The 26,390-nt window shown below is 37.1% G+C and overlaps 1 protein-coding gene across 4 annotated transcripts in view; it reads left to right on the top strand.

Annotated features, from left to right (window-relative positions):
- LOC149933281 (lipopolysaccharide-induced tumor necrosis factor-alpha factor homolog) overlaps positions 1 to 26,390 on the top strand; it is a 35,680-nt gene that overhangs the window by 5,617 nt on the left and 3,673 nt on the right. For all 4 annotated transcript variants that reach the window (XM_090156291.1, XM_090156289.1, XM_090156292.1 and 1 more), the window contains exons 2-4: positions 23,571 to 23,789; positions 25,207 to 25,357; positions 25,430 to 25,559. In XM_090156291.1, the coding sequence (XP_090012417.1) occupies positions 23,582 to 23,789; positions 25,207 to 25,357; positions 25,430 to 25,532 (462 nt within the window). In that variant the 5' untranslated portion in view covers positions 23,571 to 23,581 and the 3' untranslated portion in view covers positions 25,533 to 25,559. The remainder of the gene's footprint in view (positions 1 to 23,570; positions 23,790 to 25,206; positions 25,358 to 25,429; positions 25,560 to 26,390) is intronic.

Genomic DNA, 26,390 nt, shown 5'->3' with positions numbered 1-26,390 from the left:
CGTAGTTTCATTGTGTATAATCTGAAATCCTACAAGTTCCCGCTAGATGTTTTCGAGGAGTGGATTAACCGGTCTAATATCTTGATGCTATTTTTTGTAGGTAGAGCCGAACGCCGCCGACGCCGCCGCCGATAAATTTTAATCCCGCCACCGAAATTTTTCTAGATTTTCTACGCAACTTTATTTTTTCCTTCAAAATCGTTGGAATTTTTTATCCAAATTTTTAAAAGGGGGGATAAACTTTTGCCACTCTGCGCCGCCGCTGCGGAGAAAAATCAACGCCGCCGGGTTTTTTTTCGTGAAACATCGCCGCCGACCCAAATCAAGTCGGCGCTATGCTCTACATGTAGGTCCCCTTCAGCTAATTATTTGTCGGCTTCTCTTTTTCGTATGCTACCCTTGATTTTTCAGCAACGCATTTGGACCCACGTAAATTTGGGTCCTTGATTTTTCAGTAACCCTTAATTCGATTAAATTAAATCTTGACGTCGATAACGGCCAATTTTGGTCATTTGGTCTTTTAAAAACTCACCAAATTTTCGAAACAAGCCTGCATAAAGTGAAATAATTTTGACAAAAATTCAATAACTTTTGAGTTGGTATACCTTAATTTCCTTTATTATAATAATTGGCCCTCTCTCATGTGTCTTTATTTTATAAGCCTGTTTCTATACCGAGAAGTGGCTCCCTTTTTCATCTGTTTCTAACTTTCTATAGATAAGCCTTCATACTAGAGTCCGACGCCGCTGTTCACGCCGCCACGCCGGCTTTTCCCTTATTTTCGTCGCGCCGCCGCCGACGTTGCTCCGGCGCGACGCCGTACTATTTTCCTATTTTCTAAAAAAATTAAAGGGTTCTTACTCTACGGTCATTCCAGGACAGATTTTCCCACTTTTTCACCCGACCATCGCCCAATTTCGTGAAAACTTGTATTTAGGGTTATTTTCAGTAATATTGGATGAGCGGTTGCTGAGATACAGTGTAGTAACATTTTTGAAAATGACCTTGAATCCTACCATTAACCATTTTTTATCTCAGCTTCTACTTAAAGGGCTGCTGAAGACGATAAATAACTTACTCTTATTCGATCTCCCATCTATAATTAAGCCTATTTAAATATTTCATTCGTTAAAATACTTTAAATCCATTTAAAATAAAAAAAAACTTTAAGAAATTCGGGCCTAACGCGTCGACCCAAAAATCTCTCGGAAATTTGTGTATTCCGCGGCTGTACGAGCGTCCAATGAGAAGCCTCTTTCAAATTTTATAAAACCAACTAATGAGAGAGCAAATTTAGGCGCACGCTCAGAGCCACTGCATTTTGCGATTTTTAGCGTTATGTTTGTTATGACACTTTTCTTCATAAGTAAATTCGGAAAACTAATTTATATGAACGTTTTGATCGGTTATTCTACTGTAGAAATATTTTTTTTACATCTATTCTTTAGGCCAGCGGTCAACGCACGCGATTTTATAACGTAAACAATCATTTCCACCACGATTTCCAATATATAAGGCCAAGGCTTAATGTGTTGTTTTGGTTTTCAGGCTAGCAGAAGCCGGCTTTTAGGCCGGTTTATAGATTTGAACCTCCATAGAAGCGTTTTGATTGCCACTTGACATTTGACAGTAAATGGCGAGCAGTGTAGTGTGTGCTGTAGGACTGTGCGATAATACGTTTGACAATTGTCGTGGGTTAAACATAGCATTTCATTCATTTCCGAAAGATCAACAAATAAGGGCGGTATGGCTTAAAGCTCAATCCCCTCCAAATTTGAGAGTATTTTATGCTCAATTCACATCAGATAGTTTTCATCCGCGTACTGCTAAGCTACGCCGGATAAAGAGAAATGCAGTTCCAAGCATTTTAAATCCAAATTATTTTAAAAGAGCCAGATTAGTTGACTTTACATTGCTGGATGCTGAAATCTTTCCTGGAGAGGAAGGACTAGAGTTAGGTGGTTCATCTTCAGAAGCACCAAGTGCTCCCGAATTAGTTTTAAGTGAGGGTCCAACCCAGTTTCATACCTACGCTACTAAAGTAAGTGGTTATAAATATTTGATGTTAATTGTTCGTTAGATCTATCTTTTGATAATTGTTTTTTTAGAAACTCACTATGGAAACTGCGTCACAAGTCAATTAGGGATATCGCTGTTCAAGTGAATACAATTGGTAAAATATTCATAGTATTAGAAATTTGCATAGTAATCTTTATTTAAAGGGTAACGCAAGCTCTGTGGCAAAAAAAAAGAAAAAGCACCGTGCTTTTTAACCCCCTACACCCCCACTCGGTACTAGCGAGACCACGCAGAGTTTACCGTAAATTTCGCACTTTGCATACATATCACACAAATGCCAGCTCACTTGCGTTTCCCTTTAAAAAAATCGTTATTTTTTTATATTTAGGATTGTCGCATAGTACCTAATGTGATATTTTGAGTAGCTCAACTTAATCTCCTACTAAGTCAAGCTAAGCATTCAGCGGAGGTCAGTAAAAGTGATGTTGTGGCCAAAAAAGACTCGTTTTCAATAAAACGATTCTGAAATTTATTTCATTGCCTTGGATACTTAAATCCAGTAAATTCCTCTGATGGAAATTCGTCTCTTATTTTTGAGACTGCACAATTAGGAATTGGTCCTCGATTTCTCCTTCCCATTCTACGGAATGTAATGTAAACAAATTGCATATATGCAATATGTCTATATTTTCTGTAAAATAGAGCTGTATTAGCAATTATCACAAGTGAAAATAGACTGTAAAACTTAAACCAGAAATCTATTATAAACCCTTTTCGGGGAGAAGTATCCAACCGCAAATTTTCTACAAACGTTCTTTTAACAATTTACAGCTTGCGGATGTGCACAATTTTATAAACAATTGAAAAATATTAAATGTATGCATTCCTTACGAAAATTTTACATTAGGGCAATGTACGTTTTTAGGTTCTTTAAAAACTTGCCTTTATATATTTTAATCCATTCTCCGGAATTTATTACTTTAATTATTGTAATTTAAAACATTGGTGAAATATGGTTTATTATAAACTTTTGTTAAGACCAAATAGTATCTTACTCATGTATTTCTTGTTCATTCCTATCATCCATTTCCTGTACGTAATGGAGGTACGCTGGCTTTAAAATATCAATTTCTAAACAATTTAATCGAAATTTTCTCCAATCGAAACAGCAGCGTAAACTAGGGGTTTCTCGCACTAATCTTCCTATCTCTCGACAACAAATACTCTCTGTCGCTGTAGGCATTGGCCTGCAATTACCGCAAGTACACCTAAAAGAAATAATTTATGCTTAAATTAGTATAATGATTCATGAAAAATATTCAGAATTCATTTTTACCATTTGGTATTTCCAATACGCTCATTATTTCCCACTACTACTGGCTGTTCATTTTCATCCTCACTATCATCTTCATTTGCAAAATACTCGGGGTGGTCAACAAGTAGAGTAGAGTCTCAAAGTTATACGGAACGGCTCCTAGATTATCCAATTCTTCAGCCATAATTTCCGTCAGGACCCTTTCTAAATTTAACTAAGTTTCATCATAAACCAAAATAAGTCTTGGCCCTATACATTGAAAATCGTGGTGAAAATGATTGTTTACCTAATAAAATCGCGTGCGTTTACCGCTGGCCTAAAGAATAGATGTAAAAAAAAATATTTCTACAGTAGAATAACCGATCAAAACGTGTATATAAATTAGTTATCCGAATTTATTTATGGAGAAAAGTGTCATAACAAACATTAGGCTAAAAATCGCAAATTGAGCGTGCGCCTAAATTCACTCTCTCATTGGTTGGTGTTATAAAATTTGAAAGAGGCTTCTCATTGGACGCTCGTACAGCCGCGGAATACACAAATTTCCGATAACTTTTTGCGTCGACGCGTTAGGCCCGAATTTCTCAATGTTTTTATTTTTTTTTAAATGGATTTAAAGTTTTTTACGAATGAAATATTTAAATAGGCTTAATTATAGATGGGGAATCGAATAAGAGTAAGTTATTTACGTCTTCAGCATCCCTTTAACCGACAAATTCGAAAGAGGGCTCATTTGAAAGCAATTGAAGAGCGCAATGTAAATAAGCACTTAAGTTCATGCTATATATAAGAGAAAATACAATAAATCAAGTTTTAAATAGTTGACCTTTGACCCTGAAAATAGCTCATTTTTAATTTTCAAAATTTAATTTTTTTCCCGCATTCCCTATACGCGCGTTAGTTGAAGTCAAAAACTGCAAGGGTAATATTTTTTTGTTTTCAAGAAAAAAATTATTTTGTATACCCCTCCTTAAAAAATATATTGCAATTTAAAAAATATATATTTTAGAGTAATGCAATGTTTTTATTTTGAGACATAAAATAAGCTTGTTCTATTTTCAAACTATCTTCCTTTTTTAAACAGTATTTACTAGTTACTACCGATTTGGTCGATTAGCGATGGGCATTGTATTTTGCCTATTACATTTTCAAGTGGAACCCAGCATCAGTCCATTTTTTGGGCCAATAAAAATTATTTGATGTATTAGCAGGATACATAAACGTTATGAAGACATCTTCAAATTCCATAGAAAAGTCCAACACTTTTCCGATAAAGCACTTATTGTCTTAAACCGCAGCCAAGAATTCCCCTTCCACAAAAGTCTCTTTTTCAGTTTCAGTTTCGATTTCTAGTAGATATGAAAAAAAACTTTCATTTCGTCGTTAAAATCTGGCCGGAAATATGTCTTTGGAGCCAAAGACCTATTTCCGGCCAGATTTTAACGCCACAAGATATGTTCAACTTCTGCGAAAAGTCTTTCAATAACATTGAATTAATATATGTTTCTGATGGCCAAGTCAAAGAGACATCAGATCTCTTGAAAGAACGATTTTCTCGAACAAAGACAATTAAAGGCACGCAGAGGTATCGTAAGTTCATGATACCCTCAACGTGTCATTTCTGTCAGAAATGGACGAAACGAAAGTTTTTTCCATATCTACTACTAGTGTAGAAATGGAAACTGAAACTGAAAAAGAGACTTGGCAGCGGTTTACGAGAAAAAGTACTATATAGGAAAAGTGTTGGACTTTTCTATTGAATTCATAACGTTTACGTATCCTGCTAATACATCAAAAAAATTTTTAATGACCCAAAAAATGGACCGATGCTGGGTTCCACTTGAAAATGTAATTGGCAAAATACAATGCCCTTCGCTAATCGACCAAATCGGTAGTAAATACTGTTTGAAAAAGGAAGATAGTTCGAAAATAGAACAAGCTTATTTAAATCTCAAAATAAAAACATTGCATTACTCTAAAATATATATTTTTTAAATTTCAATATATTTTTTAAGGAGTGGTATACAAAATAATTTTTTTCTCGAAAACAAAAAAATATTACCCTCGCAGTTTTTTGACTTCAACTAAAGCGCGTATAGGGAATGCAGAAAAAAATTAAATTTTGAAAATTAAAAATGAGCTATTTTCAGGGTCAAAGGTCAACTATTTGAAACTTGATTTATTGTATTTTCTCTTATACAGGGTGTCTCAATTTGCTCGATCAGGCCATTGTTCTCAAAATGTATTTATGCTAGGGTTCTGAAATTTTCAGGGTTTATTTGTTAGGTATGGAAGGCTTTGGTTACTAAATTTCAGAAAAATCGAACGATTTTGTGCCGTTTTGGAAAATTTATTTTTTCACCGGTAGGTGTCACGCAAAATGTTTCAACAGAAAAGTTGTAGGGCATAGTCGAAAGTGTTAAAATAATTTTGGTTCGGTTGAAAAAGACCTATTTTTCACTGAGTTTGGAGGTCGGGGGAAAAACAAGTTGTACTAGTAGGCAATAGCCTTTAACGTAAACAATCGTACATAATCACAACACACATGTACATTTATTTTAGGGAACTTATGCTTTCAGCTATGTAGTTAATAATCAGATCTGCAAAAAGTTATTGTTAAAGAAAATTATTACGTTCAACACCTAATTAGACAAAGTAGACAAAGACCGCGTCTTCCATTTCGACGTGGTTACGAGTAAGATCATCAAACAAAGATTTGTAGACCAAAAATTACGCTTATTTTTCTTTTGTTGTTTTTTAACGTGAAATATCAATTGTCCGAGTAGTATTTAAAGCGTTTACATTTCAAAGTTAAAACATTATCTCAGCTTGGCCGATTGTTGTACAGTATGCCTCTTTACACTCGAGATCAGCGCGCTCATATGCTACAATTATTTTACGGAGAAGGTCGTCGTAATGCTACTCTAGTAAGTCAGTTATTTAGACGAAGATTTCCCAATTGCAGACCAAGTCATACGACGGTTCTTAGAGTGGTCCGCGACTTCGACAACTGGGGTAATATCAATCCGAGGTTTCGTGGAAAACACCATACTTGCCTACTTCGTCGCCTATCCTCGAGTGAGCGTCAGGACTGCCAGCTTTGACTTAGGGTTGGATCGAAACTACGTTTGGAGAACACTCAAAAGACACCATTTTCATCCTTATCGAGCGACACTTCACCAAGGACTGCATGACGGTGATAGACAGCGCCGACTCGACTTCTGCAATTGGTTTTGCCTCATGGCTGACGCACACCAGGATTTTCACGATCAACTACTGATGTCCGACGAATGTTCATTCGGAAGAGATGGGCCTTTCAACCGTCAAAACCAACATATGTGGGACTACGAGAATCCACACTGGGGATTTCCTCACCGCCACCAAGTGCAGTTTCGCTTAAATGTGTGGGCTGGTCTGTTAGGTGACAGAATTATTGGCCCGTTCTTCCTGCCAAATCATCTGAACGGTCAAAACTACTTGGAGTTCCTTCAAAATGAAATATCCAACGTGTTGGACGACATTCCTCTGGCCCAGCAAGATGGGGCGCCACCTCACCAATATCGTGACGTGGTTGCATATCTAAACGACGAGTTTCCTGGAAGATGGATCGGAAGAACTGGTCCTGTTCGTTGGCCTGCAAGATCGCCTGATCTAACACCACTCGACTTTTTTCTTTGGGGATTCGTAAAGGACTACGTATACCAAACACCTGTGACGAGCGTTGAAGATTTACGACAAAGAATCATCGAAGCATGTCGCCGGGTGACTCCAGAAATGGTTCGGGGAGCATTTCGCAATATGCAACATCGTGCATATTTGTGCATTGCATCAGAAGGTGGCATTTTTGAAAACATTTTGTAGAAGTCATTAAAAACATTTGTCACTTGGGCTAATTATTATTTGTTTATTTTTCGAAATCTTATAACTGAAATGCATGTTACCTACAATTCGTTAAAGGCTATTGCCTGCTAGTACAACTTGTTTTTCCCCCGACCTCCAAACTCAGTGAAAAAATTGTTTTTACACTTTCGACTATGCTCTACAACTTTTCTATTGAAACATTTTGCGTGACACCTACCGGTGAAAAAATAAATTTTCCAAAACGGCACAAAATCGTTCGATTTTTCTGAAATTTAGTAACCAAAGCCTTCCATACCTAACAAATAAACCCTAACATAAATACATTTTGAGAAAAATGGCCTGATCGAGCAAATTGAGACACCCTGTATATAGGATGAACTTGAGTGCATATTTACATTGCGCTCTTCAATTCCTTTAAAATGAGCCCTCTTTCGAATTTTTCGGTTTAGTAGAAGCTGAGATAACAAATGGTTAATGGTAGGGGTCAAGGTCATTTTCACAAATGTGACTACACCGTATCTCAACAACCACTCAATCAATCTTCCTGACAATTTTAGAATCGACTTCTTCGGCCAAAATAACCCTAAATACAAGTTTTCATGAAATTTGGCGGTGGTCGGGTGAACAAGTGGGAAAATCTGTCCTGGAATGACCCTCTAGTCATTATAATTATTGTTCAATGAATGATTTCTAGCAGAAATTCTATGAAAGAGTATAAACCCGTTTGTTATTCCGATTTCTATGTATAAAACAAAGATCTGGGATTTCTAGTATTGTTTCGTTCTGAGGGAAATTTTATACATCAAAGGGGGTTGCCCCCTACTGCATCCGCCACTGTTACGCCGGCAAGCGCCGCCGCCGCTGGTTAAATTATCCTTACGCCGCCACCGAAAGCTCTAAAAATGAGACAGGCCGCCGCTGATCATTTTTACATCGGCGTCAGACCTTGGAAAAACTTTTTTTTAAGTGAGTTTGGATACCTGGTCAAAGATCCTTCGTATAATTGACCACCAATTTCTCTCCCCCCGACCACCCTGACGCCATCGAAATAAATAAATTTGACAAAAACATCCTGAAAGCCGATTTCACCACCAAACCATAGACGAAGAACGCGTAAACCCTGGACACGCGACGTACGCCTTCCACAGTAGAGAGAGAGAGAGAGATTTTGATAATTGTTAGGAATTTGCTGGTGTGCGACGCTAGCGCCTCTAGTGTGCGTCTTCCAAATAAAGGCTACTGCGCAAGCGCAAACTTTTGTTTCCGGTCTCGGGGTCATAGTCGAGGTGAGTCGCGCCGTTTTGTTTGCCTTATCCTGTCAGTTTGAATCAGTCTTGCAATCTTGCATTTAGTGTTTTTTTAAAATAGATTATTAGAAATAATCGACCATTTACCGTGTGTTTTCCCTAAAGAAATAAAACATCGTGGATATATAATTTTAAGTATGTTTTTATATTTATCCTTTGTTGATTGTAGAAAGTGCTTATTTTTATAATCGCATGATTTTCTATTAATAGGCCTTTGTCAACTAACATCTTCACAGTCTAAATTACAAAAAAAAATATAATATTGAGGCAGTTAGGAAGAGTGAAATACCGAAATGTTAAAAGTACTCACCATTAAACATTTCATCAATAAATTCATCGTTATAGTTTGAATTCATCGTTTATTCAAGTCCAATTGCTAAGCCTTAGCTTAAACATTTGGGATCTCCACGACCCACGTGATTCGAAACCGGAAATTGATAAGAGAGGAGGAGGAGGAGGAGGAGGGTGGAGCGTGAGCGTGAGTGCACCAGCAAACAAACAAGCAGCGCCTCTGACACCACTAACATTTTTCGCGGAGAGAGGAGTAGGTCGCATGTCCAGGGTTTACCCGTTCTTCGTCTATGACCAAACCCAACCACAGCGAGTTTGTTTACCCGGTCAAGAGAGGAAAGATTCCCCCACATTACCCCCTCGTTAAAAACTTTACTCCATCTATAACCTTCCGATATATCAGACCAAATTTACTGTTCAGAGGAAAAATTTTCCACTAGTCATTGAAAGACGAAAGAGAGAGTCCTATATAGCGTCTATGCCCTTCGCAACTGAGGGATATTATCCCCAGCGAATCAGGAACTTGGTTACGGTTTAACGTCACCCCAGACCTAAGCTAATACACCCAAGCCTACACTTCGGGCATCCAATATTTCCACCCTCCACAAATAGAAGGAAAACCAAATGACGACCGAAAAACTAGACAGAAGAACATCAATTTTGATCGAGGGGTCCGACAACTAGATTTTTTTGTACACCTGAGAGTTTGTGAGAGTTCGACGAGAGTTTACAGTGTTAGTGAGAGTTTACAGTGTTAGTGAGAGTTTACAGAGTTAGTGAGAGTTTACAGAGTTAGTGAGAGTTTACAGAGTTAGTGAGAGTTTACAGAGTTAGTGAGAGTTTACAGAGTTAGTGAGAGTTTACAGAGTTAGTGAGAGTTTACAGAGTTAGTGAGAGTTTACAGAGTTAGTGAGAGTTTACAGAGTTAGTGAGAGTTTACAGAGTTAGTGAGAGTTTACAGAGTTAGTGAGAGTTTACAGAGTTAGTGAGAGTTTACAGAGTTAGTGAGAGTTTACAGAGTTAGTGAGAGTTTACAGAGTTAGTGAGAGTTTACAGAGTTAGTGAGAGTTTACAGAGTTAGTGAGAGTTTACAGAGTTAGTGAGAGTTTACAGAGTTAGTGAGAGTTTACAGAGTTAGTGAGAGTTTACAGAGTTAGTGAGAGTTTACAGAGTTAGTGAGAGTTTACAGAGTTACATGTAGTGAGAGTTTATGGGAGTTCGATTGAGAGTTTATGAGAGTTTCACGGGAGTTTTGTGTGAGTTTGGGGAGTTTTGAAGAGTTCAACTTGAGTTTTGAAGAGTTCAACTTGAATTTTGAAGAGTTCAACTTGAATTTTGAAGAGTTCAACTTGAATTTTGAAGAGTTCAACTTGAATTTTGAAGAGTTCAACTTGAGTTTTGAAGAGTTCAACTTGAGTTTTGAAGAGTTCAACTTGAGTTTTGAAGAGTTCAACTTGAGTTTTGAAGAGTTCAACTTGAGTTTTGAAGAGTTCAACTTGAGTTTTGAAGAGTTCGAAGAGTTTGGGTAAATTTTGATAGTACAAGTGAGTTCAACAAAGAGTTCAGCTGAGTTTTAGTCGCCGCGTACACCTGAGTTCGTAAGTGTCGGACCCCTCGATTTTGATTCATTTTCTAGCTGAAGAAATGTGACAGAGATTCAGTGTAACAGAGGAGAAGCGAGAGATATCCTGGAAAAGCAGAAAGAGTCCCCTTCAAAGAAACCACAAGACAAGTGCCCAGAACAAAATCTAGTTATATTATGAAAAGTTGCCAAGTGCACAAATAAATAGCCCTAAAGATGCGTTTTGCTGTGTGATACCCAAAATCTTCAAATGAAGACCACGTCTATGTTATATAAAACTTTTCATCAAACTCAGCTCGCCAAAAGTGAGGAATCCAAGTCGTCTAAAGCCACTTTAAGCATCATAGTATGCAGAGAGAATCCCAAGAACGCCAGAAACAATCCCAAGTCCAACCGTAACATAGAAACTTTTCCTACCCCCCCCCCTCACCTGGAACAATACTAGCCGTAGCCAAAATAAACCAAATCCTTATTGAGTGTCTCCCATCGGTTCTAGTAACATTGTTAAATGTATCCCTTTCTCTTGATTGTTGAAATGTCGCCCTTACTTTAAGAACCCCAAAAAGAAGAAAAAGGTGTTACACTATAAGGATTACGTGATTGAATGTTTTTGAAGAGCTCTGCGATGGAAATCATTTTGCTATCGCCGCCATCACAACTGTATCGAAATCAAGCAGGCTTCTGTTTCCATATTTTGACTTTACAAGGTTGTGAATGAATTTATTTTAGTTAAGTTCCATTTAATTTTACAAATAACCCGAATATGACTAAATAATATTTTCCCTTCATAGTCTTAGTCGATAGCTACGCCGCAAAATTTTCGTTTTGAAAACGAAAACATTTGAGAGAGTTGGCCGTTTTCGGTCTATCGAAATCTGGCAGCCGTGCCTGCCTTCCGGCCGGTATCTCCATACCGAAAATTGCCGACGATTACGCCTCCGAAAATATTTTACTAAACTGAACGGCGGCGTTTTTGACCGTTATTTTGAATTATCGACTAAGACTATTGAGGAAGGTTCCTTCCTTCAACGTTTTTGGTGCAAGGGAGAAGCGAGAGCAGGCCCGGACACTTTTCTTTTACGAACCTTGCATTCAGTGGAAGATCTGTAGGTGGAAGTTGTTTTTTTATTCCTTTGCACCTGTGCCGTAGATATAACAAATATAATATAACGCCACGTCTTGTTTATTTTTTATCACTAGCGACTAGGGAAAACAACGCTCTCTTTCCCCTTTCCCGAAATCCAACTTCCCGCCACTCTTACAAGAGCCAACCTTATAGTGCTTTTATTTTACGAACATTGGGCCCGGACTGCCTCCTTTGGGGGCTGGTGGCAGTGGCGGATACATATGGGGGGCGCCCCCCTCCTTGACGCGGGCGGCCAAGCACCAAGCGCAGTGACTTGATGATTTGTTATTACACCCATAGCTCAAGATGTCTTTTAGCGCCCCCCTCCCCTTGAGTTTTTCTGTATCCGCCACTGACTGGTGGGGGGTATGGAATAAAAATCTAAATCGTTATTTATAGGACAACAAATAAAAAACACTTTAGATTTAAAAATACATATTTACGTTACATCTAAACAAAATCGAACTTTAAACATATACCTTAGGCCTTTCATTTATTACACGTTAGTTTTGGTAAAATATAATAAACGGTAATCACAAATATAAACTTACTTTTCAATCGATTTCTCCCATTTGGGTTTAGTATTGATTGTTACGATCTTCATAAAATATAAAGTAACCGCAACTGACACTTAATAGCCTAGTACCTGAAATTATCTTCTACTGAATTCTTGATAAAATACTATATAATAGTAAGAGACTATTTCCGCGATGTCAATTAAATAACTAAAAATCTGTTTCGACTGCACTACATTCTAAATTGACAATTGTGACAAATTTCGCTACAAACAAGTGCTTTAGATATACCAGTCAGGAATTTTATCCCTTACTTCTTACGTCGTTGGTTCTGTTCTACCGATAATTTAATATTATGTATTGATTAAATTCCTAACGAGATCGAAACGAGATAAGTCCGTCCTTCGACAGTGATTTTAAAGTGTACTCGATTATATGTCAAACGCGTCTAAAGGACCTGTAGAAAAAATTTATTATTAGCAATTTGGGGCCCCCTAGAGCCGGGGTACCCGACGATCGCCGACCAGCCGACCTGGCCAGTCCGGACCTGAGCGAGAGAGTGTGGACTTTTTGTTGGAGTACGCAGGCTATGGTCTTAAACCGAAATGAAGTGAAACAAGTTCGCCAAGGTGATAATATAATTTCGTTTACCCTTTGGTCTATTTAAGAACTGGCAGCATAAACCCATGCTCAAACTAAATTTGAGAAACGTAAGATCTGGATCATACTGTTAAGTAATATTAATGTCATGTACTCAGTTCATATATATACTTTGCGTTGTTCTTTGGGGGAAACAGATGAACAGAGGCGTACCAAAAGTATATGGCGCCCGGTTCAAAATTTTCAAAATGGCGCCTCCCTATATATAAAAAAATTATAAATAGCTTTGATATTTTAAGATAGGAGTGTTTTTGGCACCCTCTACATGAAAGACAGCTTGGCGCCCGGTTCCAAATGTACCCCTGAACCCGGATCGGTACGCCTCTGCAGACGAAGTGTGTCCAGGAAATGTGTACCGGTTTCAGACTCTTATAAGCTCACGAATCTCTGAGCTCCGCGACATCAGCATGCCTACGGGGTAAATATTTTCAAATTTTCATAATATGGTAATATCAAAAGTGACTTAAAGGCCTAAATTTTCTTCTAGTCACCCTTGAAATTATCTTACCCTCGACACTTCCCCTTGCAATTGAGCTACCCGTAAAACATTTTTGGAGAAGATCGAGCGGCGTGCCTGTTCTACGATCGGGACCGTTTCTGCCGGCCTGTTGGCACCCTGCTGATTTTGGAAGGAGAATGCCCGCTCGCCTATTTATTTTACCTTTCCCTCTTTGTTGGACAATCGATCATTGGCGTTAGAGTCAGGTCTCAATGACTACCCTATTGATATTACATTAACTAACTTTTGGCACTAGTCACCACTAACAAAACGTTTCTCGCTATCGTTTCGCAACGAGGTGACAATTGACCGATTCCAAAATTACGTTTCTGCGCGTGACAGTACCTTTACATTGTGAAGTATAGCTGGCTTATTTACTTGCATTTATACTCTAACATGGCGGCGTATTTTCACGCGCAAAATGAATTTTAAGATCAACCAATCGATAGTATTATTACAAGCCTTTCTACATTTACTCGTCTACTCACGAACTTTTAATCTAAGAGGACCAGAGAGGGGGCGCGTTTTTAGCCTCGGGGAAGCGATCAGAGTACTGTAGGATATTAGGAGTTGGCCAAGGTCATTGAAGAAAAGAATATGGCGTGCGTAGAAAAGATGTTGTTGGTACTATAAAGAAGAAGGAAGATGTTAACAGCAATCATTTTTACGCCGATAGGATACTTTTCGATTCTTTTAATGTTTTATAATTAATATGAGTAGTTTACTAGATTTAACAATATTACGTATTTCTAAAATTATCATTTATGTTGAAATTTAGTTATTAAACTTCCTAATTTACTATTAGTTTTTCATATGAACTCATCCTTATCCTATCTCAGATAACTCTATGTGGGTTTCTACGTAACTGTCAACTGACACACCCTTTCGTATTCTCAATTGAAAATGGGCTCGTCCTCCAAATGTTTGCTTTAAAAACTGGCATAATACCTTAATCCACGATAGTTTTAGTTTTATTTTCTTCAGTCGGAAAACTCGACACAATTTCACAAATGTATTAAAGGCCACAAAAAATATTTGTCGTCTACTGCTATATCAAAATGAGTCATAGAAATCCCGTCTTTATATTTTTCAATGAAATGAGGCAGGGCGTAGGAAACAGGGGGGCAATGCCCCTCGCTAGAAGTTTGCCGGGAGGGACAACTAATGTTATTGCCCCTTCAACCTTTTGGTCAGTTGAAATCTTCAAAAGCTCAAATTCTCAATTTAAAAGCATATAAAGCTTATAGAAGGTCAACTGTGTCTTTTCCCGCCAATTTATATAGTAGTCAAACAGTAACACATGCATTCGGTGAAGCTACACTCCTTTAAAAATTCAAAACCATTCTCATTTTATTAAATCTACCAGAACCTATGTTTTTAATGCTCTAGACGCTGATTGCCGTGATTTATCTTAATCGTTTCACTTAGGGCTTAAAGCCATTTTTAAGTGTTTTATATATTTAAAATGCAAGTACGTGTTAAATCTAATTGTAGAAGGCGATACATGTTAGCCCTAACTCTAGATGGCGATAATCGCGACTCGGCCTTAATGATTATAGGGGACCCCAAAAACAGTTTCGCGGGAGGACCCCGAACCCATAGCTACGTCACTGAGAAAGCTACTATTTTTTAAAAATAATTTATCAAAAACAAATTTTATATTCTAAATAAATAAATGTGGTTTATTTTATTTATCTTTAACTTCATTTGAATTGCTTGTGTATCTAACTTTAATTAATACTAAACACACTGGAACCGTATAGGAACCGTTTACGAACCGGAACCGATCGGTTCTAAATTTTGAGAACCGGAACCGAAACCGGAACCGATAAATTAAAATTTTAAGAATCGGAACCGTAACCGGAACCGATAAAGTCAAAATTTAGGAACTGGAACCGGATCCTGAACCGAGATAGTCCAAAAAAGTGGAACCGTTGCATCCCTAGAGGAAACCCACTAATAACCACAAGATTCCAAGTATTGGATTATGAATAAAAACCAAGCTGCAACCTTAAAATGTCTCTTACTTCAAGCTCTAATTATGATAGCATTGCATCAAAACGATCATGTACTGAAGATGACCTTAAAATGCTAGCATAATAAATTCATCATTTTCATCCGCAAATAATTATATTTTCGAAACAGCAAACTCCAGATCTTTCGGATCAGCAAGGGAAAATGAAAAATTTTATGTGGAAAATGTGCTTTTGGCCAATGAGATAGAAAAAATTGTGCATGCTTAAAAAATGTTATGATTACCGTTTGTAGTGCAATATGAAAAACCCATAGAATCAACTAATAGTCAAACTCAATTGGGAAAATCTGTCATTAGAAGATCATGGCTAATCTGATCAACGTTAGTTTAAAATGGTTGCAACTCGTACTCTCGTAGCATCTCGGTTCAAGTTGAAATGCATGACTACCATCCTGCTAGTAACAAGGATTGCTACCAATTTGAATCTGGGTCGTTTGGACAAGATAGTTAAAGTTTAACTAAAATGCATGTCAAGGCCCCTTGTTCAAGTACGAGATAAAATATTTTTTGTGTGAATGAAATTAAGATTGAACCTTCTGTTTCAATATTCGGGGCGTTGATTTTATATTTCAGGGTATCTCGCTGGTAGAATATTAAATTACTGGTTAGAGCTCATGTAGCAATGACTATTACGTTTAATATGTTGGCTACCTCGGGAAACCATATATAGCAGTACACCAACAACCTTCAAAGATATTTATCAACGGACAAGTATGTACTCGGACCAAATAGATCTTCGAGTTAAAAATTAAATTAAATAAAATAGCCAGAAATTCCAACGGTACTAATTGCTCGAAGACCTATCGGTACGAGCTAATAGTAAGTTTTTAAATTTCTTCAAATTTGTTTAGCTTTATTATCCCTTTTCATAATGGACTAATCTACTTATTCGTTAATTTTATCATCCTTTACAATGCAGTCCACAGGTGGTTCCTTTTAACTTAAAAATGAAATACCCGCAACTTGTGAAAGACGGAGCTTAAGAGACTGATACGGATCATTCCTACTGTAAAAAAGTGGATTAGCCCGCTTTCATATGGAGGATTAATAGAGCCATCAGACTATTTATTACGCAACGCCAAGAAAATTGAAAGTGCCTTCAGAGAGTTTCATGTAAATGATTTAAATAAAGAAGACCAGGTTATGGAAAAATTAACCAAAATTTAACAGCAGCAAATCCCCGAGTTACCTCACGAAGTCATCAGGTGTTACGTTAAAGTACGCACTTCCATTAGGATCAAGTTCTTAAATGAAAAATTAGCAGCTAAATCAAATAGAAAATTCGCAACCTCAACACGAAGAAAGTACCGGATCAAGGAAAAAGCGAAAGAAAATGCAAATACTTTTAAAGTAACTAAATTACTAGGTATGATTTTCACATATAGATTACCTGATTTTTTAAAATATTGGTAATTGTTTCCTAATATACATTTGTGATAAGTATTAACTGATAATTAGTCGACAAACAGTCAATATTTAAAAAAGCATAGGGTCATTCCAAGTCAAATCGACAACTCATGCAACCATGGGTCGGCCGATCCAAATGAAATTTTTACCACGTAAAATAAGGACAAATTGATGGGCAAATACTAAGTTTTATCAAAAACGTTTAAGCGGTTGCAAAACTAGAGCAATATGAACAGAAGTCACTTTTTCGAAGTGACGTAAAGCTCATTTTGGTACCCCCAAAGGAATCGTTGAATAAAATATAATATATAGATACGTTTTATGCAATATATTCGGTTTTAGTGTAATACATACTGTAGATTTCAAAAAACACCATAGAAAGTTTCTATCATCAACCGTTTGTTTTATAATATTCCAATTCGTCCGTTTTCTTTATTCCCTTTGTCTTACACAATGAAGTTTTATAACACTCTTCGTTCTTTAGTTCACCAACCGAGTACTGTTTCGGAAAATGTGAATCTAATTCCATCGCTAATCCCGAGTTTTTAAAGTTCCAAAGAATCCAAACACGAATAAACTACTATTTCCCTGTAGGATAACAAAGTTATTATCTATCACACTAGATGGCGACCCCTTCTCTGTAAACCCTATATATATATATATATATATATATATATATATATATATATATATATATATATATATATATATATATATATATATATATTGTCTATACGTGGAATTTGAACTCTGTTGTTTTTCTTTTGTATATTTTTAGTAGACAATAAAACTGTGCGAGGAAAGAGCTTCTCTCTTTTCCATAATAATATTTTCTCGTTTCATTTTCGGTTTAGTTACAGTTACAATTAATTTCCAATAGGTTATGGGCCTAGGAGAAAAATTACTTTTCGTTTGAACGTGGGTGTGGTGTGGTCTGGTAAACAATAGATATTGTGAGCGCACAAATCTGAAACTAAACAAAGGAAAATGGCTGATACGACGAAGGTACAGTTTGCGAAGTTGAAAAGCTCAAACTACCAAGTTTGGAAATTTAAAATGGAAAGGTTTCTAATAAAAGAAGATATCTGGCATGTAATTTCTGACAACCCACCGGAACCTTTAACAGCTGTTTCCAGAAAACAAGATAATAAAGCGAGGGCGACGATAGGATTACTGGTTGAAGATAATCAATTGATGCATATTCGAGATAAAACGTCGGCGCTTGGCGTTTGGACATCGCTCAAAGACTACCACGAGAAGAGCACTCATTGTAGCAAGGTATTCCTGTTGAAAAGACTTTGTCGTAGTCAATTGACTGAATCGGGAAATATGGAAGAACATCTCGAAATAATGCTGGATCTCGTCGATCGCTTGGAAGGCTTGGGTGAACATTTAAAAGATAATTTGGTAGTAGCTTTATTGCTATGCAGTCTACCGGAAAGTTATGAAATCCTAATAATAGCATTAGAGACACTAGATGAAGACGAATTAGCTTTGGAACTGGTGAAAGGAAAGCTAATTGACGAATTTAAACGAAGAGAGGGATTAACTGGAAAATCCGAATACAGTGAAAAACAAACTGCATTGAAAACGGTTAGAAAGGACATAAAACCCGCTGCCTCTAGACTGAAAGGACGATGCTGGGAATGTGGAAAGGTAGGCCATTCTAAGAAAAATTGTTGGAAATTACAAAGAAATGAGCGAAAACCACATGATTCAGGGAAACAGCATGCTAGCCTTGTCAAACGGTCAATTGAAACAAAAGATGAGTTCACATTGTTCAAAGTTACTAGCCAGCCCAGCGGTAACGCTTGGTACATTGATTCCGGCGCTACGTGTCATATGGCAAATGACAAAACATTTTTTACACAATTGGACGAAACATTTAAAGATAACGTTTACACAGCGGATGGTGGAGCTCTTGAGGCTAAAGGAAAAGGTAACGGTAAACTACGTTGCATTCTCAAGAACGGTACAAAAACTACAGCGGAAGTCCAAGACGTTTTATACGTACCGCAGCTAACTGGTAGTTTATTATCCGTGCGCAAATTAGTGAAAAATGGGCTCAAAATAATTTTTGTAGGAGAGAATTGCAAGTTTATTCAACTGGATGGAAAAATTATCGCAACCGCAACTTGCGATGGAGATTTATACAAATTAGATCAACCAATAGAAGCTGTCTTGACGTGCAATGTGACAATGAAGACTTGCATTCATCTTTGGCATCGAAGAATGGGACACCGTGACCCAGATGCTGTTACGCAACTCGTTAAGAAACAGCTTGGAAATGGGATAAAATTATCAAATTGTGGGGAGTCAAGCATATGTGAAACCTGTTTAGAGGGAAAAATGGCTCGTATGCCATTTCCGGCATCAAGATCGAAATCCGAATTCATATTAGATCTGATCTACACGGATTTATGCGGACCGATGCAAACAGTCACTCCAAGCGGGAAGAAGTACATTCTTACTTTAATTGACGATCACAGTCTATACACCATCGTGTCACTTCTCAAGACGAAAGATGAAGTTGCTGAGCACATTCGAAGTTTCGTGCGACTTTGCGAAACAAAATATTCTCGCAAGCCGAAGAAATTCCGTTCCGATCGAGGCGGAGAGTATGTCAATAGAGAAGTAAAGACGTTTCTAAAGAAAGAAGGAATTGAATGGGAATTAACTGCCCCATACACACCACAACAAAATGGCGTGGCTGAACGAAAGAACCGCACTTTAACTGAAATGGCGCGATGCATGCTTACAGATGCAAAGCTTCCAAATCGCTATTGGGGCGAAGCTGCAATCACCGCCTGCTACTTACAAATTCGGTTGCCTAGCAGAACGATCGAGAAAACGCCTTATGAACACTGGTATGGTAAAGCACCTGAATTAAGTCATATTCGAACCTTCGGTTGCGTAGCCTTCGCTCACATTCCTGATGAAAAACGTCGGAAACTCGACGGCAAAGCGAACAAATTGACTTTCGTTGGTTACGAGGATGGCTCAAAGGCTTACAGATTAGTTGACATGAAGACCGATCTCATCACAATAAGTAGAGATATCAAGTTCGTGGAAGAATATTGTAGTTCAGAACAAACTAAACGTGACAAAGAAGAGTGCTGGTTACCTTTAAAGAATGAGGTGAAAGATCAAAAGGAGCTAGCAAGCGACCATGAAACCGAAAGCATCGATACGAGTGAGTCAGAAGATGACGCTGTAAGGAACCAAGACAAAAGAAGCTCTGCAAGGGTGAACAAAGGGAAGCCCTCGACTCGATTAATTGAAACCATGATTGCATGCAAGATTGATGCAACAACCGATGACCCCTGTAGTATCGATGAAGCTATATCTGGTCCTAAACAGGCAGAATGGAAGGCAGCAATGACTAAGGAACTAAGGTCCCTAGAAGCTACCAAGACATGGACTCTTACGGAACTACCACCCAACAAGAAGGCCATCGGGTGTAAATAGTTGTTCAAAATAAAAAGAGATGCGAAAGGAAAGATCAGTCGGTACAGGGCTCGTCTAGTCGCACAAGGATTTTCTTTCTAAACAAGCAACTTTTCGCGCGCTACTCACCGTTGCTGGACATAGAAAGTTGAAAGTACGTCACTACGACATCAAAACCGCATTTTTTAATAGTAATGAAACAACTACCGGGGTTCGCTACAAAAGAAACCGAGCATTTAGTGTGTAAATTACAAAGAAGCATTTATGGTTTGAAACAATCAGCTCGTGTTTGGAATGAAGAATTGAACGATGTTCTCGAAAAAAACGGGTTTAGGAGAGGGACTGCTGATAAATGTCTGTACACCAAAAAAGTTGAAAATGAATGGTGTTACGTGTTCGTGTACGTAGACGACATTATTGCAGTCGGGTCAGACATATTCATAGATAATTTTTCTAGCTTGTTGACGGAACATTTTTCAATAACAGATCTCGGAGAACTTCAATTATACTTAGGTCAAGAAATAAAACGCGATGCAGATGGACAATTTATCATTCACCAGTCCGGATACATTTCACGCATTCTCAAACGCTTTGGGATGCAAGACGCAAAACCCACGAAAACACCAATGGATACCGGATATATTAAAATGAAAACAGAAGAAAAAGGTGAAAATATGCCTAATAATGATATGTACCGCCAAGCCATCGGCTGCTTACTATATGTAGCTACCTGCACTCGTCCCGACATTGCAGCTGCAGTATCGATTTTAAGTCGAAATATTTCAGATCCAATGCAAATGGATTGGATTGCGGTAAAGCGTGTCTTACGATATTTAAAAGGAACTCAGGATCTGAAACTGAAACTGGGATCTGAGACAACCCAAGTAAATACACTAACCGGAATCGCAAATGCGGACTGGGCCGGAGACGTAAATGACCGAAAATCAAATTCTGGATTGATTTTTCAATGGCTGGGCGGAACTATAAGTTGGGCAAGCCGTAAACAAACGATTGTCGCTCTCTCATCAACTGAAGCGGAGTATGTGGCACTCGCTGAAACGTGTCGTGAAGCACTTTGGCTTAAAAGGTTGCTCGAAGACGATTTACAACAAGAAGTGCTACAAATCAAGATATTTGAGGACAATCAAAGTTGTCTAAAAATGATCAAAAACGATGGTGTAACTCAGCGAACGAAGCATATAGATACGCGACATCATTTTGTTAAAGATTTAAAAAAGTTATTTGATTTCGAATATTGTCCAACGGAAACAATGCTGGCAGATTTGTTAACCAAACCACTGGAAAAACTAAAGACGCAAGAATTAACATCGTTGATTGGACTATGTAAATAGACATCGAACGGGCACTTATAACTTTGAGAGAGGGTGTAGGATAACAAAGTTATAATCTATCACACTAGATGGCGACCCCTTCTCTGTAAACCCTATATATATATATATATATATATATATATATATATATATATATATTGTCTATACGTGGAATTTGAACTCTGTTGTTTTTCTTTTGTATATTTTTAGTAGACAATAAAACTGTGCGAGGAAAGAGCTTCTCTCTTTTCCATAATAATATTTTCTCGTTTCATTTTCGGTTTAGTTACAGTTACAATTAGTTTCCAATATACTCTACATTAAATTCAAAGAATTTCACTTTAGCTATGAACATCAAATTACAATTGTTCTTGAAAAAGTCGCCACGATTTAAGGAGTAACTTTATTTCTAAATACTTAACAAGTGAGATCAGACAAAAAGCTGCTACACTGTCATATTTGCTTTGTTCCTTTAGAGAATATTCTAGTCATACTTTTAAAGAAGTTTCTCACAAATCGCGTTCCAAATTAAGAATGTCTAAAATATGCTTAGACAATGTACAAACAGATTTTAATTTACGTTTTCAAAAATAATTTTTATAGAATTTTTGTATTAGTACTTTCTAAAATAAAAATATATTCTTTACAATTTTATTGATAGATTTGCGAAAATAAACAAAATTCGAATATTTTTTTTCAAACCTAAAACCAAATACTCTAGGAGTAGAGTATATCAAGTTCAATCTTACGTAAAGGGCTATTTCAAAATAACTTGTATTTGAAAATCGAAGTTGGGACTTGGGCCTTTATACGCCGTCGAATGTGACCCCCCATTTTAGAAAAATTCTAAGAAAACTATTATTATTAAACAAACGGTTTACAAAATGAGCTTTACGTCACTTCGAAAAAGTTACTTCGGTTCATATTGCTCTAGTTTTGCAACCGTTTAACATTTTTTTGCCCATCAATTTGCCCTTATTTTACGTGGTAAAAATTTCATTTGGATCGGCCGACCCATGGTTGCATGAGTTGTCGATTTGACGTAGAATGACCCTATAAGTATTACGAAGAAAAGTACAAATACTACTTTATTGCAATATTGTACATGATATTTGTGATATTAGCTTTTAATAAAAGAGTTTTATTTTTTGAAATTGTTTTGAGTTCATTGAAATTTCAAATAAAAGCAGACGCTAAACAGTTCATGAATTGGGATTTAATGGCCCTATAAGCGTCGATATAAACTCCTATAAATAAAACTATCATAGATATATTGAGTTATTGTTTTAGGAAAAAAAACTTACTTAATTTAACTGTAAAAGTTAAAAATAATTCATTTATTTAGCATAGTCGTCTGCTAAAAGGATATTTGTGACGTCAAATATTTCAAATTTCCAATAGCCAAAGGTAAATGCTTTCGGCTAGTAGGCCCCCAGCGACCGTATAAACATCCCTAAAAATTTAAAAGCGTTCGGGACTGAAGGTTTTAATTATAATTTCGCTTATAAATTTCGTTTTGTAAGGAAACTTCCTCTGCTATTTCAATGGTAATTTCTAGATTTTATTGTATCACTGCGGTACTAAACCCAGAGGAGTATTAACGATGGGGTAGTTCTCAGATTACGCAAGGCAGTCATTGGGAGGTGGATTTTTGGAAGCGTTACTATGTCACAGGGGTTATTCTATGGGTAGATGAAATGTTACGTGACATCATAATTCAATACCGAAACCAAAATTACCAATTATTTTAAGGTACACTAGCAGTAAAACAATAAATAAAAATACATTTTAGAAAAAAAGGGGGCTTGAGTTTGTGTTACGTAATTTAGTGGGAAGAGGTCTTGCCAAATGCTACTCTTCGTTACGTAGGGTGGGCCCACAAAGTAGAAATTTGACCGTCAAAAAGGGGAAGAGGAACCCTTACTACAGCTCAGCCTACGGGCCGGCTTGAACTGGATGTATACGATGCTTCATTGTTACGACCTCGTCACCTCGGTTTTAAAACACTAGAAGTCAAGTGGTTTGATACATTTGCCCTTGTATATACCTACTATTTGTAAGTGGTTCAAGTTCAAAAAATAGTAAATATAAACTAGGCGTAACTTACAGGTATATATTGTATACACTAAAAGTATGTTAATTGAGCAAAATTATATATCGTTACTTCTTTCTTAGGCTTTGGAATTATGTCGAAAGAAACCTTAACCGCTAACGTGCCACCACCACCGGCCTACGAGCAGTCGATGCCACCACAACACTTCGCGATACAGCCACAAACCGCGGGGGCTCCGATACAAGACTTGGAAGCATTGCAGAAGTTTGGACCAACGCCACATCAAAACTTTGGACAACCAGCGCCACAGCAAAACTTTGGTCAACCACCGTTCCCTCAACGTACGGTTTTGAAATTGAGAACCTTAAATCTTTTAAATCATTACGATTTTTTTCAGTTAAAAAGGGATTCAAGGGAAATGTGATAGGCCTAATGGACATTTTTGTTACTATTTTCTACAATCGACCAATTACATTATATTTTATCTAAAGTTTATAATAAGCCTTCATCGTGTAGAATTCCGCCTCTGTTAGAAATGTAACATCCTTTTAATGGAAATGCAATTGAAATCACTTCACGAAAACGGACTGATCAATAAGGGCGTAATAGTTTTTAGTTGGCCTTGAAAACCTTTCTCTTTCATTTGTATATTACTGAAGAAACGGAAAACGCCCATTTATTGACATGCTTAAGTTTGCCGCTTTTCGGACTTTTCAATATGTGCACGTCCACGCGTCGAAAGTATGTTGCATAGAAAATATGCAGTTCCCCGAAAAGTTAAAAAACCCAACACTTTTTTCGAAAAAAAAACCGTTTTATTCCCATTTGATATGGTATTTTTAATTCTTCGTTTATTTTTAAGTGCTGGATCAAATTCGATTCAAAATTAAACCCCAAATATGGCAGATACAAATTCGATTTTGAACGAAAATTAATTCGAAATGAGATAAATTGTATCCAATTAAATACAACTTTGTTCCGATTTGAGCCAAATTATTTGATTTAAGGATTTAAAATGGATGTATATGGATTCAAGATGGATCCAAATTTCTAGATTAGAGCAAGAGTTTACGTTTTTACGTTAGGTTCTCGATGAGAATTTACGAATAGGCCACTTCAAGGCGTAGCTTTTCTAGTTTCCCGGGCGTCTTAAACGTCTACTATAAATTGAATATGATTCTACAAATATATATATTATCAGGAAACTATAGAGGTATACACTAGGAATGTCTAAGGTTCCATTGGGACGGTGATACGAAAGCGCGTCGAGAAAAAGGCGGGGCTTAACTACGTCAAGTGTAAGACGTAACACGACATTTCAAATTCATTGGATCGAGGTTTGACGCGAAAAGAATGCGTCGTCATGCTAACAAATAGGCGATCTTCCCGGACAAAAAAAGGCTTATAAAATGATGGATTTTAAAACCTCAATTTGTTATCGTACTTAATATTTTGAAGTAATTATAATGTTCTTCGTGAAAGAAGTGTAGTGATACCTAATTTCAGGTATTTTTATAATTATAAAAGAGGTAATCAGGTAAGCTAATAATATAATAACCATGACTAGGCTTAATGACGAGTTTTCGTAGAATTAGGGTAGCGAGGCGCGAGTTTTTCTCGTTAGTTTTACCGCTTTAAGACGCGCCCGTTTCTACGAGCTTCATCACGGCCGTAAAAATCTTCCTTAGACATTCAAAGTGTATACCTATATAGTTTCCTGATATTATATATATTAATTTACTCATGAATTTTTTTTAGAGCAAACTACATTCGTTGTCCAAGCACCAGTTTTTGGTGATGTCCCAGCTCAAACAATGTGTCCAAATTGTCGACAGTCTATAGTGACTGTTGTAACAAAGGTGGATGGAACTTGTACTTGGATTTGGTGTTTCGTCATTTGTTTGTGCTGGTATGTGGCTCTTAACATTGGTAACGGGGATAAAAAGATAAAGAAAAATAGATAATCTTTCGTTTTCTTTAGTTTTCCTTGTTTCTTCATTCCTTTCGTGACTGACTGCTCTAAGGATGTTAAACACTCTTGTCCTAATTGCGGAGCAGTTGTTGGACTTAGCAAGCAAATATAGAATTTAACGGATGTTACTTTATTACTGGTATGAGCGTTTGTAATCGATGATTAATTTATTCAGGCACTAATGCAGTACGGCGTAATCTAGTGAAAACCAAGCATTACGCACGCTAGTGGAAAATAAGCTTAATAATAACGGGGTGCACTCAAGCGCCACTTAAAACATCCTAGCGACGCCACTGGGGATGACATCGCAACCGATGGCAGTGTTTCCATATAAGTCAAAGATGTAATATCCCCTTCTACCAGGGGCGTAGGAACCAGGGGGGGGGGGCAGGGGCAATGCCTCTCCCTAGACAGGGTTGCCACAAAATTTTCAGATTCAAATTCCCTGACTATTCCCTGTTTTCCCTGACCATTTTAAGAGATTTTCCCTGACTTATTAAAGCCAAAATTTTTCGTTTATATTTTACTTTTATCAGAAGTTAATAAATTTGATAGACTTATATTTCAGTAAAAAGGTTATTGCAATGTTGAAAAAATTAGCCAAACATTCATGGAAATAAATGATAATCGTGGAATTTGTCATAGATTTAGAGTTAAATTACCTTCAAAAAGTGCCAAGATAAAATTGAATTCCCTGACTTTTCCCTGAATTTTTACCAATTCTTAAAATTCCCTGACATTTAACTGACTTTTTAGGCCCATTTTTAAATTCCTTGACTTTTCCCTGATTTCCCTGTTTTCCCTGACGCGTGGCAACCCTGCTAGAATTTTTCTTGGAGGGACAACTTATGTTATTGCCCCCTCCAACATTTTGGTCAGTTGAAATCTTCAAATTTTCATTTTAAAAGCATATAAAGCTTGTAGAATCTCAACTGTGTTTAAATTCCAGTCTTTTCCCGCCAATTTACAT

Source organism: Leiobunum rupestre, chromosome 8 (assembly GCF_980474605.1).
Source record: "Leiobunum rupestre chromosome 8, qqLeiRupe1.1.hap1, whole genome shotgun sequence".
NCBI classification, from domain to species: Eukaryota; Metazoa; Arthropoda; class Arachnida; order Opiliones; family Sclerosomatidae; genus Leiobunum; species Leiobunum rupestre.
The sequence above is the reverse complement of the archived record's forward strand: the minus strand, read 5'-3'. Positions and strand labels throughout refer to the sequence as shown.